General features: G+C 44.9%; 1 protein-coding gene across 1 annotated transcript in view; it reads right to left on the bottom strand.

The window, feature by feature from the left end:
- Positions 1-14,703, bottom strand: part of xkrx (XK related X-linked) — a gene marked incomplete at its 3' end in the record, with an annotated part of 47,676 nt that extends 32,973 nt beyond the window's left edge. The window contains exons 1-2 of the mRNA XM_084331388.1: positions 13,765-14,703; positions 12,430-12,678 (exon numbers count right to left, since the gene is read on the bottom strand). Coding sequence (XP_084187514.1) covers positions 12,430-12,678; positions 13,765-13,868 — 353 coding nt within the window. The 5' untranslated portion in view covers positions 13,869-14,703. The remainder of the gene's footprint in view (positions 1-12,429; positions 12,679-13,764) is intronic.
- Positions 14,704-16,530: the final 1,827 nt, after the last annotated feature.

Raw genomic sequence — 16,530 nt, forward strand, 5'->3', positions numbered from 1 at the left:
TGTAACAAATTAACAGATAGATATAAAAAATATATATATTAAAAGAAAATATATAAAATATATCTTATTTTTTTTTATCCACTTTTTCTCCTCTTTTTCTATGTTTCTCCCATCCCAATTACCCGCTGTGCCAATTCTCCTCTCCCCTGTCTTGAACGTTGCTCGCATATGCCCCCCACTGGCCGGTTGTAGGGAGGATAGAAGCCTTGCATCACGTGTCCCCTCCGGTACACGAGGAGGCAGCCCGTCACATCTTTTCACCTGCCAGCGCGGACTCTCATTGGCGAGGTGTAACGTGTGGGAGGCTCACACTACCCCCGCTATTTCCTGTCTCTGCTGTGCAGGCGTCCCCAACCGACCTCTAGGAGTCGCTGTCCACAACGTCCAGATTACCACCCATCGACTTCCACCCACTAACTCTGCCAATTGAGTTAGTATGACGACTGGCCCAAGCCGGAGGCAACGCCGCCAGCCAGAGTCGAACCCGGTGTCTCTTGCGTTGGTGACGAGCGCAATGTTCGCTGCGCCACCCAGCCGCCGCTTATATATATATTTTTTTCTTTTTCTTTTTTCTCCGATACCCGAGCTAGCTATTTTAGTCATATCGGGGTCGATATCAATATCGGATCGGTGTATCCCTAGTAGAAAGACATCAAAATTAGATCGGAATATACAAATATGAGGGAAATAAACAGTGTAAACAAACAATACTGCTGATTCATTAAAGAAAGGTGATTTTTTTTCTCTTTTTTTTAAGACTAATTTAATCAGATTAATCACTTTATTCAAATTGAGGATTTAGTTTGGGGATATTTATATATATAAAAAAAACTTTTTTGAAAATAACATTATTTAATTTTTTTTAATTAAAAACGAAGGTTCGAACATTCGTTCGAAAAACCATGACGAAGTTCGAATCCCAAAAACAGGCTTCGGGGACAGCCTTACTCTGTACCATGAGAGATCAGACAGGACCAAGCTCCGTACATAAATAAATTGTATTATTATTATTATTATTATTATTATTATTATTATTATTATTATTATTATTATTATTATTATTATTATTATTATTATTATTATTATTATTATTATTATTATTTCTCAGCTCTCACTCCAAGGTTGCATTTCCTGCCTTGCCACACGGCCACATCCCTGGCTTTGATTGTCCATTCCATTAGGATAAACGTCTGCTCAGCAACCGAGAACTCTCTGTTGACAAATCAAAGGTCAGCATCGCTGACTGGAAGGTTGACTTCTCAAAACATTGAATACGCTCCTACATATTGTGGCGGCTGAAACTGAGACATGAGTCATGGCTGGTGAGACAGGTCTCCAAACAATAAGCAATGAAATCAAAATTAAACTGAAACTAGAGTAGTTCATTTTCCAACAAGAGTAGTTAATTCTTCAACTAGGGCAGTTCATTTTTCCACTAGAGTACTAGTCATTTAGGGCAGGGCCTTCTTCAGAATATTAAAAACAACATTTCACATCAACAACAACTACACAAGTTAAGAAATTCGGGCCAACCGTTCTGTCAAAACATCCGGAAACTGAAGCTTTGAAACTGCAGCCTCATCTGTTATCTAAAAACACTTAAAGAAGCTGTGGAACTTCTACATATAAACACATCCGTTTACGTTGCAGAACGAGTTGACACAACGCTGATTAAGCTCTCTCTCTCTCTCTCTCTCTCTCTCTCTCTCTCTCTCCTCTCTCTCTCCTCTCTCTCCTCTCTCTCCTCTCTCTCTCTCTCCTCTCTCTCTCTCTCTCTCTCTCTCTGGCAGTAGCTCATTGCTTGTCCCAGACAGGGCCCAGATATATCCCTCTCTGTATGAAGCATGTACAATAGTGCTGTATTATATACAGTATATATACACATTATATATATTTACCGCATATATATATCGATATCTGTCTGAATATACCTTCTATATACACCTACTTACACACCTGCATATAACCCATATAACTCTGTATGATAGCATGTACACTAATGCTGTATATACCATATATATATATATTTATTCTTACAGAGTATATATATATACACATCTATCTGTACATACCTGCACATAATCCTTTTGACCTCTCGTGGACCAATCACACCACGTCGTTCCAGCTCTCGTCAGCTGCACGACACAAGACTCGTCTACACAGCAAACAGCATCACATGACCTCAATTGGAGTCACGTGACTGACGAGTGGTAAAACCACCGGGTCAGGCCTGGGTCAGTGGGTCAGCGACTGAGAACACAGAGCCAGCTCTCAAGCCACTCGAAGGGCTGATCTCAGAGCTGATCTCAGAGCCTTCATTCAAGTGTTTTGATCATCCCATCTCTCTGCCCTGCCTCTCTCCATATCTCTCATCTAGGGATGTCCGATATTATCGGCCTACCGATATTATCGGCCGATATCGGCATTAAAATGTGATATCGGAAAATATCGGTATCGGTTTTCAAACATTACATTTCTATAACCTTTATTTACCCAGGCAAGCAAGTAAGAACAAATTCTGATTTTATTTATTGTCAAAAGTATGCATAATGTTGTGTTAATTCCACAACAAGAGATATGTAATGTTAATTACCTGAAATTATTCAATTTTTTGGGGGGGGGAAACCCTGCATATATCGGTATCGGTTGATATCGGTATCGGAAATTAAGAGTTGGACAATATCGGTATCGGTAAAAAAGCCAATATCGAGCATCCCTACTCTCATCCCATCTCTCTGTCCTGCCTCTCTCCATATCTCTCATCCCATCTCTCTGCCCTGCCTCTCTCCATATCTCTCATCCCATCTCTCTGTCCTGCCTCTCTCCATATCTCTCATCCCATCTCTCTGTCCTGCCTCTCTCCATATCTCTCTGCCCTGCCTCTCTCCATCTCTCTCATCCCATCTCTCTGCCCTGCCTCTCTCCATATCTCTCATCCCATCTCTCTGCCCTGCCTCTCTCCATATCTCTCATCCCATCTCTCTGTCCTGCCTCTCTCCATCTCTCTCATCCCATCTCTCTGTCCTGCCTCTCTCCATATCTCTCATCCCATCTCTCTGCCCTGCCTCTCTCCATCTCTCTCATCCCATCTCTCTGTCCTGCCTCTCTCCATCTCTCTCATCCCATCTCTCTGCCCTGCCTCTCTCCATATCTCTCATCCCATCTCTCTGCCCTGCCTCTCTCCATATCTCTCATCCCATCTCTCTGTCCTGCCTCTCTCCATATCTCTCATCCCATCTCTCTGTCCTGCCTCTCTCCATATCTCTCATCCCATCTCTCTGCCCTGCCTCTCTCCATATCTCTCATCCCATCTCTGTCCTGCCTCTCTCCATATCTCTCATCCCATCTCTCTGTCCTGCCTCTCTCCATCTCTCTCATCCCATCTCTCTGCCCTGCCTCTCTCCATATCTCTCATCCCATCTCTCTGCCCTGCCTCTCTCCATATCTCTCATCCCATCTCTCTGTCCTGCCTCTCTCCATATCTCTCATCCCATCTCTCTGTCCTGCCTCTCTCCATATCTCTCATCCCATCTCTCTGCCCTGCCTCTCTCCATCTCTCTCATCCCATCTCTCTGCCCTGCCTCTCTCCATATCTCTCATCCCATCTCTCTGTCCTGCCTCTCTCCATATCTCTCATCCCATCTCTCTGTCCTGCCTCTCTCCATCTCTCTCATCCCATCTCTCTGTCCTGCCTCTCAAATGTATTGTCATCATGCAGCACAAGTACAGTACAACGAAAAGAAGTGTGGCATCCAACCAGAGTGCAAATGAAACAGTAAAGTGTGATAGTAATATACAATGTACAGGTGATTAAACTGGGTATAAATATATATAAATTAGTACTACTGAGTAATAGCTGCTAATCAGATGTATGTACAGAGTTGTAGTATTAATATGTACAGTGATAAAGGTATAAAGACACTATGGTAGTAACTAAGTCATACTGGCCAGCAGCGTAACTAGTAAGAGTAGGCCAGGGATATGTACTGATATAGATATAGTACTATATCTACAGATATGCAAAAGGATTATATGCAGGTTTTAGGGCTGCACGATTAATCGATTTTAAATCGAAATCGCGATTTGTAATGATGCAATTATCAAATAATAATAATAAAAAAAAAAAAACGCATTTTTTTTCTCTTCCATTTATTTAACCAGGAAGTCCCATTGAGATACAAGATCGGTTTTGGAGAGGGAGGTAAGGGGTTTTAGATTGTGTTGTTGTGAAGTTTAGACTTCAGAGAGGGGGAGTGAAGTACAGAAAAAAAGGTACCGTTCGGTACCGGTATCGATTCCCAGGTAAAAAGAAACATTTTCAGGCTCTGTGTCCTGAACAGACCCACCGCGTAGGCCAGATGCAAGCCGCATTTTACAATAAACCTCTGTGGGGCTGCTTAAAAAAATTAGATTATAATCGCAAATGTAATGGCAATATCTTTTTTTTATCTACTTTTTCTTCAATTTTTTTCTATTTTTCTCCCATCACAATTTCGTATTGTCCAATTCTACCCTCCCCTGTCTCGAACGCTGTTAGGCCATGCCTCCCACTGGCCGGCTGCAATGTGGACAAAGCCTTGCATCACGTGTCCCCTCCGGTACTCGAGGAGGCAGCCGTCGCATCTTTTCACCTGCACAGCGCAATCTCTCAGCGGCGAGGAGTAACGCGTGGGAGGGACACGCCGCCCCCGTCACTTCCTAATTCTACTGCGCAGGCGCACCAACCGACCTGTAGGAGTCGCTGTCCACAACGTCCGATCCCCACCCACCAGCTTCCCACCCCCTAACACTGCCAATTGTGTTAGTATGAACGACCAGCCAAGCTGGTAGCAACGCCGAGAGCTGGGCTCGAACCCAGCATATCCTGTGTTAGTGGCGAGCGCATTGCCCACTGCGCCACTTAGCTGCCCTGCAATCGCAATATCTGTCAGAAAAATCGCAATTAGATTATTTCCCAAAATCGTGCAGCCCTAGCAGGTATGTACAGAGACAGATGTGGATATATATATATATATATATATATATATTAGGGATGTCCGATATTATCGGCCGATATCGGCATTAAAATGTGATATCGGAAAATATCAGTATCGGTTTTCAATTTTTTTTCTTTTCTTTTTACATTTCTATAGAAATGATGTCCGATATTATCGGCCTACCGATATTATCGGCCGATATCGGCATTAAAATGTGATATCGGTTGATATCGGTATTGGAAATTAAGAGTTGGACAATATCGGTATATCGGTATCGGTAAAAAAGCCAATATCGAGCATCCCTAATATATATATATATACCGTAAGAATAAATACCCCTCTCTGTCTACGTTGTATCTCATTTCTTCCTGTTAAACCTTGAAGGTAAGAAAGTGTCTCTTCATTCCATTCACATTTCATTCCTATACTTGACATAACTTCTCTCCCCAGGCTGTATCCTGAAGGTAAGTACATAATGGTACATTCTGGTATGACAGCACTCTCAACTCACTGCATTCTCCATTTAGTCAAACACTAATCGAATGACTCTCTCTAATGACTCTCTCTAATGACTGTCCTCTAAAGTCCCAGCAACGTCTTTTCTTTCTCAGGAAACTGAAAGAGTTCACAAATAACAGGGTGATTCTACACAACTTCTATCGCTGTGTGATCGAGAGCGTCCTTACTTCCTCCTGTACAATATGGTTTGGTAACATCACAGACCAGGAGAAGAAATCTCTGAATAGAATTGTGCGTCTCGCACGCAAGACAATCGGGTCTAGCCTGCCAGCTCTAGAAAAGATCTATGGTGCCAGGCTGCTTTCCCGTGCCTCTGGCATTATCAACGACCCCTCTGGTCACCCAGCCGCAGGCCTCTTTGTCCCCCTCCCCTCGGGCAGACGTTACCGCTCTATCACATGCTCTACCGCTCGGTTTACAAAGAGCTTTTTCCCCAGTGCTGTGCGGAGCCTGAATGACTCCAAAGGCTAGTTTTGTATTTTATCCTATTTTGTTTCTGTGTTTTTATTGTTTTTATTAGTTTTATTAGTCAGGTTTGTGGAAGTGCTGTTTTAACTATGATATGCACTTTTAGGGGATGTTCGATATCAATTTTAGCATTTGTCCTTTTATACTGTCTGTGTTTTTGCATATTTTTCCTGTACGGTTTACACAGTGTTTGCTCATGTACCCGTATTCCAATGTGGATTCGTCCATACATGGCAATAAAAATCTTTGACTTTTGACTTTGACTTTGACTGGCACCCAGGTACATGTCAAAATACCACGACCACAACACCAGAGGGAGCGCCACAAATCATGTTAAACCCAGATTCGGCACAAACAAGGGACTAAACACGTTTCGCAATTATGCCACATCAATGTGGAACGCCCTACCCACAGCCGTAAAGGAATGTGAATCACTACCCACTTTCAAAACCACTCTCAAAGAGCACCTACGGGAGACTGCAATTCGAAACTGGCCCCTGTAAATGTCCTAACGCAACCCCCTCCAATGTACAGTCCACCCCCAACCCCCCTACCCAACCCACCCTACCCACCCAACCAACCACCTCCAATGGTACAGTGATGTAAACAAGACGAAAGTCTTTCTCTGGTCTGCATCCCCTTAACAATTGTGTGTATTGAGCTGTACTGTATTGTACCAATTCTGCAATCTGTTAATACAATTTTCAATCAATCAATCAATCAATCAATCAATCAATCAGACTCTCTCCTTGTTGTCATTCCCAGATCTGGCTTCACATCGTTGCAAACACAACCCTCTTGCATAGAAGCTCCACATCCTGGGAGAACGTGGGGTCAGAGAAGAACAGCAGAGAAGAACAGTCCCCCAGGACTTCCCTAATGGCCCCGTTTCTTTTTTATTGTTTTTTTACTTCTCTCTTCTCTCTCTGTTCCATCTTATCTTATATATACACACCTCCTTTCTGGCCAGCAGAGTGGGGTCTCTGTCCATCTTATCATATACGTGTTCCACCTCATCTTATATATTATATACACACTTCCTCTCTGGCCAGCAGAGTGGGGTCTCTGTCCATCTTATCTTCTATACTCTCCTCTCTGGCTCGCGCTGGCCTCCCTCCCTCCCCCCGCAGCCCCTCCCCCGGGCGGAGGCTCGGGGCCAAAGTGATGTTTTCCTTTCCAGAAGCCACTCCATCATGAGGAGGACTGGCTGTACTAACGGAAAAACCTTTCCCCCTTTCAGCGGCCTCTTCAAGGGACCCGGAGGCAAGAGCTCACAAAAGGTCCCCTTGTCCTTTCCTCGTCCCCTTCCCCTGAGCCCAGGAGAACGTCCTCCCTAAGAAGCCTTTTCTTTTTTTATATTAATTATTGCAGACTGTTTTTAAAGCACTACACGGGCTGGCTCCATTGTATCTAGCTGAGCTCCTGCATCACCACACCCCATCCAGAGCCCTAAGGTCTGCTGACCAGCTGCTGCTGGAGGGGCCCAGGACCAGGCTCAACACCAGGGGAGACAGAGCTGCTGCTGGAGGAGGAGCCCAGGACCAGGCTCAACACCAGGGGAGACAGAGCTGCTGCTGGAGGAGGAGCCCAGGACCAGGCTCAACACCAGGGGAGACAGAGCTGCTGGAGGAGGAGGAGGAGCCCAGGACCAGGCTCAACACCAGGGGAGACAGAGCTGCTGCTGGAGGAGGAGCCCAGGACCAGGCTCAACACCAGGGGAGACAGAGCTGCTGCTGGAGGAGCCCAGGACCAGGCTCAACACCAGGGGAGACAGAGCTGCTGCTGGAGGAGCCCAGGACCAGGCTCAACACCAGGGGAGACAGAGCTGCTGCTGGAGGAGGAGCCCAGGACCAGGCTCAACACCAGGGGAGACAGAGCTGCTGCTGGAGGAGGAGCCCAGGACCAGGCTCAACACCAGGGGAGACAGAGCTGCTGCTGGAGGAGGAGCCCAGGACCAGGCTCAACACCAGGGGAGACAGAGCTGCTGCTGGAGAAGGAGCCCAGGACCAGGCTCAACACCAGGGGAGACAGAGCTGCTGCTGGAGGGACCCAGGACCAGGCTCAACACCAGGGGAGACAGAGCTGCTGCTGGAGGAGCCCAGGACCAGGCTCAACACCAGGGGAGACAGAGCTGCTGCTGGAGGAGGAGCCCAGGACCAGGCTCAACACCAGGGGAGACAGAGCTGCTGCTGGAGGAGGAGCCCAGGACCAGGCTCAACACCAGGGGAGACAGAGCTGCTGCTGGAGGAGGAGCCCAGGACCAGGCTCAACACCAGGGGAGACAGAGCTGCTGCTGGAGGAGGAGCCCAGGACCAGGCTCAACACCAGGGGAGACAGAGCTGCTGCTGGAGGAGGAGCCCAGGACCAGGCTCAACACCAGGGGAGACAGAGCTGCTGCTGGAGGAGGAGCCCAGGACCAGGCTCAACACCAGGGGAGACAGAGCTGCTGCTGGAGGAGGAGGAGCCCAGGACCAGGCTCAACACCAGGGGAGACAGAGCTGCTGGAGGAGGAGGAGCCCAGGACCAGGCTCAACACCAGGGGAGACAGAGCTGCTGGAGGAGGAGGAGCCCAGGACCAGGCTCAACACCAGGGGAGACAGAGCTGCTGCTGGAGGAGGAGGGGCCCAGGACCAGGCTCAACACCAGGGGAGACAGAGCTGCTGCTGGAGGAGGAGGGGCCCAGGACCAGGCTCAACACCAGGGGAGACAGAGCTGCTGCTGGAGGAGGAGGGGCCCAGGACCAGGCTCAACACCAGGGGAGACAGAGCTGCTGCTGGAGCCCAGGACCAGGCTCAACACCAGGGGAGACAGAGCTGCTGCTGGAGGGGCCCAGGACGCGTGTATGCTTTTACCAACACGTTTGTGTTTCCGGGTTCCCGCTTTGCGCTCTGATTGGCCACTGAACGAACACTCCTCCCGATGTGTTCGTTCAACTCGCGTCTATCGGAGATAGGATCACATTGTGTCATGTTTTGCTAGAGGGTGTATATGTTTATTATTCCGAATAGATCTACACAGGCTTATAGCCTATAATACGTGACATTTGAAGCAGGCACCACTGCTGTTGTAATTGTCTGGTAATAGCTGTTTCGAGTGTTTATTATTGGGCTGTTGTCGCAGACTCACTGCATGTTCAATTTGCGGCTCGTATGGTACTGCCTTCCTATACCCAGGCAAATCTGTCTTCATATCTCACGCCCCAAAGGCGATAGTGAGGGGGGCGTACGCGTGTAGGTCAGTGGCCAATCAGAGCGCAAAACGGGAACCCGGAAACACAAACGCGTTGGTAAAAGCATACACGCGCCCAGGACCAGGCTCAACACCAGGGGAGACAGAGCCTTCACTGCTGCTGCCCCTCTGCTCTGGAACAGCCCCCCCCCCCCCCCCCCCCCACATGTATTTTTACTTATTACTGCAGTGTATGTGTTTTTATCATGTACCTGTGAAGCACTTTGGTTTGGCTTTAGTCATTTGTAAATGTGCTATAAAAATAAAGATGACTCGACATCCTCCCCTAATACATCCGTTAACTTATTACCCTGAGTTTGTGTGTTCATTGGTGTGAAACAAACGGGTGAAAGAAGAACCTTGTGGGTGTAAGTACTAGTAGACCTACTGGTCCCGAACTGAAGAGACTGCCATAAATGTCACGATGTCATGTATGTCGTGTATGTCATAAATGTCACTATGAATTGAAAATGGGGGGGACCCTGATGTAAACAAGACGAAAGTCTTTCTCTGGTCTGCATCCCCTTAACAATTGTGTGTATTGAGCCGTACTGTATTGTACCCATTCTGCAATCTGTTAAATAAAGTTCTCATTCATTCATTCACTGGCCGCGGTAAATGTCCAACCCCCCCCCAATGTACAGTTTCCTCCCCCTCAAATGTATATATTATATTCTCTTTTAGAAACTCTGTTTGTAAATAAACAACAGTACTGTATATTTGTAAATCTGGTATGTCATAAATGTCTGGATGTAACAGTACTGTCTATCTGTATGTCGTGTATGTTATGATGAATTGAAAATGGGGGACCCTGATGTAAACAAGACGAAAGTCTTTCTCTGGTCTGCATTCCCTTAACAATTGTGTGTATTGAGCCGTACTGTATTGTACCCATTCTGCAATCTGTTAATAAAGTTTTCAATCAATCAATCAATCAAACCCAGTGTGCCTTGCGAGCACCCGTCGGTGCATAATACGGCCATCGCCCCTTTGTGATTGTAATGTCACCAGTTGGCCACTAGCTAGCATGCTGCTAGTGAAATAAATAAAACTCATTTGACTGTAGTTTGCAAAGTCGAGATACACAGCATGCTAGTCGCTAACGTTACGACTCGGTTCCGATGCCGTGTTTTGTATCAAATAGAACACAATAAAAGTAAATAAAACCAGGTAGCTTGGCTGCCTTCAATCCGCTTCTACTAGTCTTGACTTGCTGATAATAATAACATTATACCGGTAAGTTATAATTGTAACCCTTTGAGACGTGTCGTAAGACAACTGTGTAATATAGCCTTTATTTTCAGACATTAATATTTTCAGATGGGCCGTTAATAAGCAGTTATTTAATGGCAATTCATTGTTATTGTATATATATTTTTGTATGTGTATAACAACAATACACTATATTATATGTGTGTAGGGGCAGGTATATATAAGATTTTTTCTTCTTCCTGTTCCTTTCGGCCATGGAATTTGGTGAATTATATTAATATGTACTGTTGGACTGTGGTAATTCCATGTACGAATAAATAAATGATGATATTATACATCTGTCTGTACATACCGGCATATAATTATTTTACATATCTGTAGATACTAGGCCTATGTACATATCCCTTACCTACTCTTACTAGTTACACTGCTGGCCAGTATGACTTACTACCATATCAGTGTACATATTAATACTACAACTCTGTATACATCTGATTAGCACTATTACTCAGTAGTACTAGTTTATATATTGTATACCCAGTTTAATCACCTGTATATTACTATTGCACTTGTGCTGTATATGGTGACAATACATTCTAATCTAATGTAGTCTGAATTTGGCTCCAGGGCAGCGTGATACTTATTTGCCTATTATCCTCATGTCTGTCTCCACCTGGCAAACAAAGGGGAGAGAGATCGTATAACCTGGTATCTAATCTAAACCAGTCCATTTTAACACCTCACCTCACACAACCTGCATTAAATTTAATCTGTTTTGATTGTGGACCAATCAAAGTGCCAGGTCTCGCCAACTGCACGACATGACTAATCCAATATAAAGTGGCAGTTGGTTATTAAGGCAGCTCTTTGTTATTATTAGCCAGGTGTCTAGGTCTAGTAGTGCCAATCACAAAGACACGCATCCCAAGACACAACGGGCACGCAGGGCAGGCCCCAGGGAAGGGGGGTGTGGTCTCCACGACATGAGATCACCTTTCCGACAAGTTCTTGTACTCTCTCTCTCTCTCACACACACACACACTCACTTTAAAATTCACTTTAAATACTACACCACATTTTATATATTTATTACTAAAAAGATTTGCACTACATCTCTGCATTTTGTACTAGTTTGTTGTATATTGAATATTTTGTATAGTGTGTTTGGCCTTTATTCTTTTTACTTTATGAAGCACATTCCCAGCAGGGGGCTCACATACAGAACCAAACAGTGTCTAGAAAAGCGCCCAACCTCCTCCAATGTACAGTTTCTTCCCCCTCAAATGTATATACTCTCTTTTTAGACTATTTTTGTACTCATAAACAGTATTGTATATTTGTAGATCTGGTATGTCATAAATGTCTAGATGCAACAGTACTGAGTGTCTAGTATGTCATGTATGTCATATATGTTATGATGAATTGAAAATGGGGGACCCTGATGTAAACAAGATGAAAGTCTTTCTCTGGTCTGCATCCCCTTAAAGGGGAACTATCTTATAAATGGCCTTTTTCAGTGTTTAGCATTGTTTCCTAGCTATGTGAACTTATATTAATATGATCTATGTCTCTAATTCTCATATTGGCGCATTCTTCCAATTCTCCTCTCACAATATTCACCCTCACTGAACTGAGTCATTTGAAAATGTGATGATTTGTGATGTCAGAGAGACACCGCTGCATGATAATGTTCAGGCGCCGGCACCGCGGCGCAGTGGTTTAGGTGGCCAGGCTCAAAACAGCTCGAGATCTTGAGGTAGAAAAATGCTGTTTTTGAGTACTTGATTAGAAATACAAAACAATGAATTAAAAAAAATATATAATTACAGAGGTGTTCCATAAACTCACAGGAATTGTGTAAAAGTGCCCAAATAGTGAAAGAAATAGTAAAATAGTTCCCCTTTAACAATTGTGTGTATTGAGCTGTACTGTACTGTACCCATTCTGCAATCTGTTAATAAAGTTGTCAATCAATCAAACAAAACAAAACTTGAACCAGAACACACCACACACGTCTACCACCTACCTAATGACGGGCCCCATGAGCAGCAGGTGCAACAGGAGCACCAGCGGGCGGTCCCTGCCCAGGTCCCGGTGGATGAAGGTGAGGGCCAGCTGGGTCAGGATGGCGGGCAGCAGCATGAAGGTGAGGGTCATGCCCATCCAGAAGGTGTCGTCGCTCCGGTGGTACATGCTGCACATCACTGCGGCGCTCACCAGCTCGGCGCAGTACAGCAGGGTGGCCAGGACCACGCTGAACGGAGGCTGGATGCGACTGGAGGAGTGAAGGAATGAAAACTTTATTAACAGATTGCGGAATGGGTACAATACAGTACGGCTCAATACACACAATTGTTAAGGCGGGGATGCAGACCAGAGAAAGACGTTTCGTCTTGTTTACATCAGGGTCCCCCCCATTTTCAATTCATAGTGACATTTATGACATACACAACATACATGACAGCATGACATCTATGGCATAGGGACATACATGACGTACAGGTATATAGTATTGTTACATTTTGTGACATATAGGCTGACCTTGGAATTTTTTTTTGGAATTCGAAGCTTCGGGGCCGAGATTCGATTTTAATTCGAAGTGTACAGTGTCCCCCACCCACCCCCCCCCCACCCAACCACCTCCAATGTACAGTGTCCCCCCCCAACCTCCTCCAATGTACAGTTTCTACGTCACTGGGCATGGGGGCGCGGGACTTGTTGAGGTAATTTTTATTTATTTTTTTACATATTGTTAAAGTACAGATTCATACCTTAAAAATAAGCCATCACTTGAACATTTTGGTGGGATATTTTTCAAGCTACATCCTATGAATCATGGAGATATCAGTAAACGCATTCAGAGATGAATGGTCTTCGAACTTGTGGAGAGGTTCACACCTGTGATTTAATCAACTACAACCCTACCCAGAATGCATTGTATTCCATGGCCCCCCTCTCTCTGGGGACATTAACACCTTGCATCAGGCTCTTTTGTTATGGCAATGACTCTGTCTTGTGGCAAGTTGTTGTGGCAGTTGAAGTATTTGCCTTGGCTAAATGGTATACTCTCTTTTCTGGACTCTTTTTGTATCACAAACAGTACTGTATTTGCAAAAAATCTGGTATGTCATAAATGTATAGATGTAGCAGTACTGTCTATCTGTATGTCAAATATGTCCTGATGAATTGAAAAAGGGGGACCCTGATGTAAACAAGACGAAAGTATTTCTCTGGTCTGCATCCCCATGTATTGAGCTGTATTGTACCCATTCTGCAATCTGTTAATAAAGTTTTCAATCAATCAATCATTAGATATAAAAAAAATAAACAATATTAGTATAGTATTTAAGACAACCCTTACCTCTGGTTGACGACCACCACCACCCCGTTGTCGTCCACCGGGACCGGGTCGCCGCGGGGGTCGTGGTGGTGGGACAGTGGGTCCGTCTCAGAGATCTCCTCCATGATTACAGTCAACTCGGGGGGAGGAAGGAAGAGACACGCCTGCCCTGGAAATGCACTTTTTTTGTTTCTGTTTACAACTGATCTGCAACAACTCCTCCCGTCCGACGGAGGAGGAAGAAGAACGACGTCTCCTCCATGATCCCGCTGTTGTTATTTGTAAACACGTCCCGTGTTGTTCTTGTTGTTTCCTTCTCTCGGTACCGGTGGTGGTGTCCTGATCCTCTTTCTACCGGGTACCGGCGGGTCGATGATCAGGCCCATCGATCAACTGCCAAGAACCCGGTCCTGACTCAGAACACAACCCATATATCCCTTCTTCTTCTTCTTCCTCCAGAAAGACGAGATCCGTGGCGTCAGTGGTTGTTGTTATAATAATTACTACGTGTGTATCTCCACGGCACACTGACTGACTGCTACCCCATCTGGCCACCAACACAGTGACAGTGTTGTCCTCTTATTTGTTGATCTTTTACGAAAGTAGCATAACTCGCCCCAAATAAAAAAACAACACCCCAAAAAAAATCTCGCCTACAAATCTCTCAGTTGTTGTTGTTGTTGTTGTTGTTGTAACCTCACGTTATTAATATTATCATCATCAGCTCGGCTTGGTTTAGCAACACGTATTGCATTATTGACCGCGTTGGTCGTGCAACTACTACTACTACTATATATACTACTACTGCTGCTGCTACTGCTGCTACACTTCTTCTCAACAAAACAACGTTTCGCACAAACTATTAACCCCTTCGATCTGCGCCTGCTGCCTTGCTCCTGGAGACAGAGCTGTGTCTCTCAACCTGCTGCAGGACCTTCTTCAGGATCTTCTGGAGACAGCTGTGTCTGTCCGCCCAACCGCGTTATTTTCTTCCGTAGCCGCATTTTGCGGAGACGCTCTCTGATTGGCCACTGACGTTTCTGGTCATGTGACATGTGCGCCCAATCGTGTGACGCCTGTTTCTATCACCGGTTAAGCTTAGGCGACTCTTTCGAAGTTGGTTAAGGTTAGAGTTTGTCTTAGAGCAGGGCGATAGAACACCAGCCCTGATTCCAAACTCTAACCTTAACCAACTTCGAAAGAGTCGATAAACTAGGCGCTAGGTAGTTTGCTGCTGTTCGACGCAGAAATGGGCAAAGACACAGCTCGTCACGCGATTGGGCGCACATGTCAGTGGCCAATCAGAGAGCGTCTCCGCAAAATGCGGCTACGGACAAAAATAACGCCTCTCAACCTGCTGCAGGATCTGCAAACCAGCCCAGTGGCTCCCTCTCTCTCTCTCAGCGCTCCTCCTGGGTCCTAGTGCTCTGGGGTTAATGCCCTGGGCTAATGCTCTCTGGGTGACTGAATGAATGAATGAATGAATGAATGAATGAATGAATGAATGAATGAATGAATGAAAACTTTGTTTAACAGATTGCAGAATGGGTACAATACAGTACGGCTCAATACACACAATTGTTAAGGGGATGCAGACCAGAGAAAGACGCTTGTCATCAGGGTCCCCCATTTTCTATTCATATAGTGACATTTATGACATACACAACATACATGACATTTATGGCATAGGGACATACATGACATACAGGTATTTAGTACTGTTACATTTGTGACATATATACGATATGCAAATATACAGTACTGTATAGGACAGGGTCCTAATGCTATGACAAAATAAGTAGCGGTGGGACTTGATTAAAAATGTTTTAATCGAATTAATTCGAGACTTTATAGTTAATTAATCGAAATTGATCACATTTGAATCGCATATCAATATTTTGATGCGAAAAGCAACATTTTTCAATTCAAGTGGATTTTGGTATACGAGTGAATCAATGAATATACATTATACATACGTTTAAGCAGCAAAATCCTGTATTAGCTACTACTACACAGACCAACAGATCAATGCAATTTTTAACAAAGTGCAGCAATTTTAGGAATAATATATATATAGCGTAAAGGACCTTTTGTAAACGCAAGCACTTTCGAGGTAAGAGTAAAACACAGTACTTTCCAGTACCCTCCTAGAACCCACCTCACCCCTGCCCACTTTGACTACCTAGGATGGCTTAGAGTAGACGACAGAGTACAGCAACTTGCAATGGGCCTGGTCTACAAGATGCACTATACGACTAAGGTACTCATGTACATGTCAAAATACTTCCCAAAGGTCAGTGAATACCACGATCACAACACCAGAGGGAGCTCCACAAATCATGTTAAACCCAGATTCAGCTCAAACAAGGGACTAAACACGTTTAGCAATTATGCCACATCAATGTGGAACGCCCTACCCACAGCTGTAAAGGAATGTGAATCCCTACCCACATTCAAAACCGCTCTAAAAGAGCACCTACGGGAGGCTGCAATTCGAAACTGGCCACGGAAATATCCAAAAAATCTTGATTGATCTCAATTTCTCTTATTTTTTATTTTTTTTATGAACAAACCAGACTAAGAAAAAAAGTAATTTGCGATTTATTATACTTTATACTTATAGCACATGCATCAGTCTGGTATCCTTTTTTTTTATATCTACTTTTTCTCCCCATTTTCTATTTTTCTCCCTTCCCCAATTTCGTATCGTCCAATTCTACCCTCCCCTGTCTCGAACGTTGTTAGACTATGCCTCCCACTGGCCGGCTGCGATGTGGACGAAGCCTT

The sequence above is a fragment of the Notolepis coatsorum genome (assembly GCF_963971535.1).
Source record: "Notolepis coatsorum genome assembly, chromosome: 16".
Lineage (NCBI taxonomy): Eukaryota > Metazoa > Chordata > Actinopteri > Aulopiformes > Paralepididae > Notolepis > Notolepis coatsorum.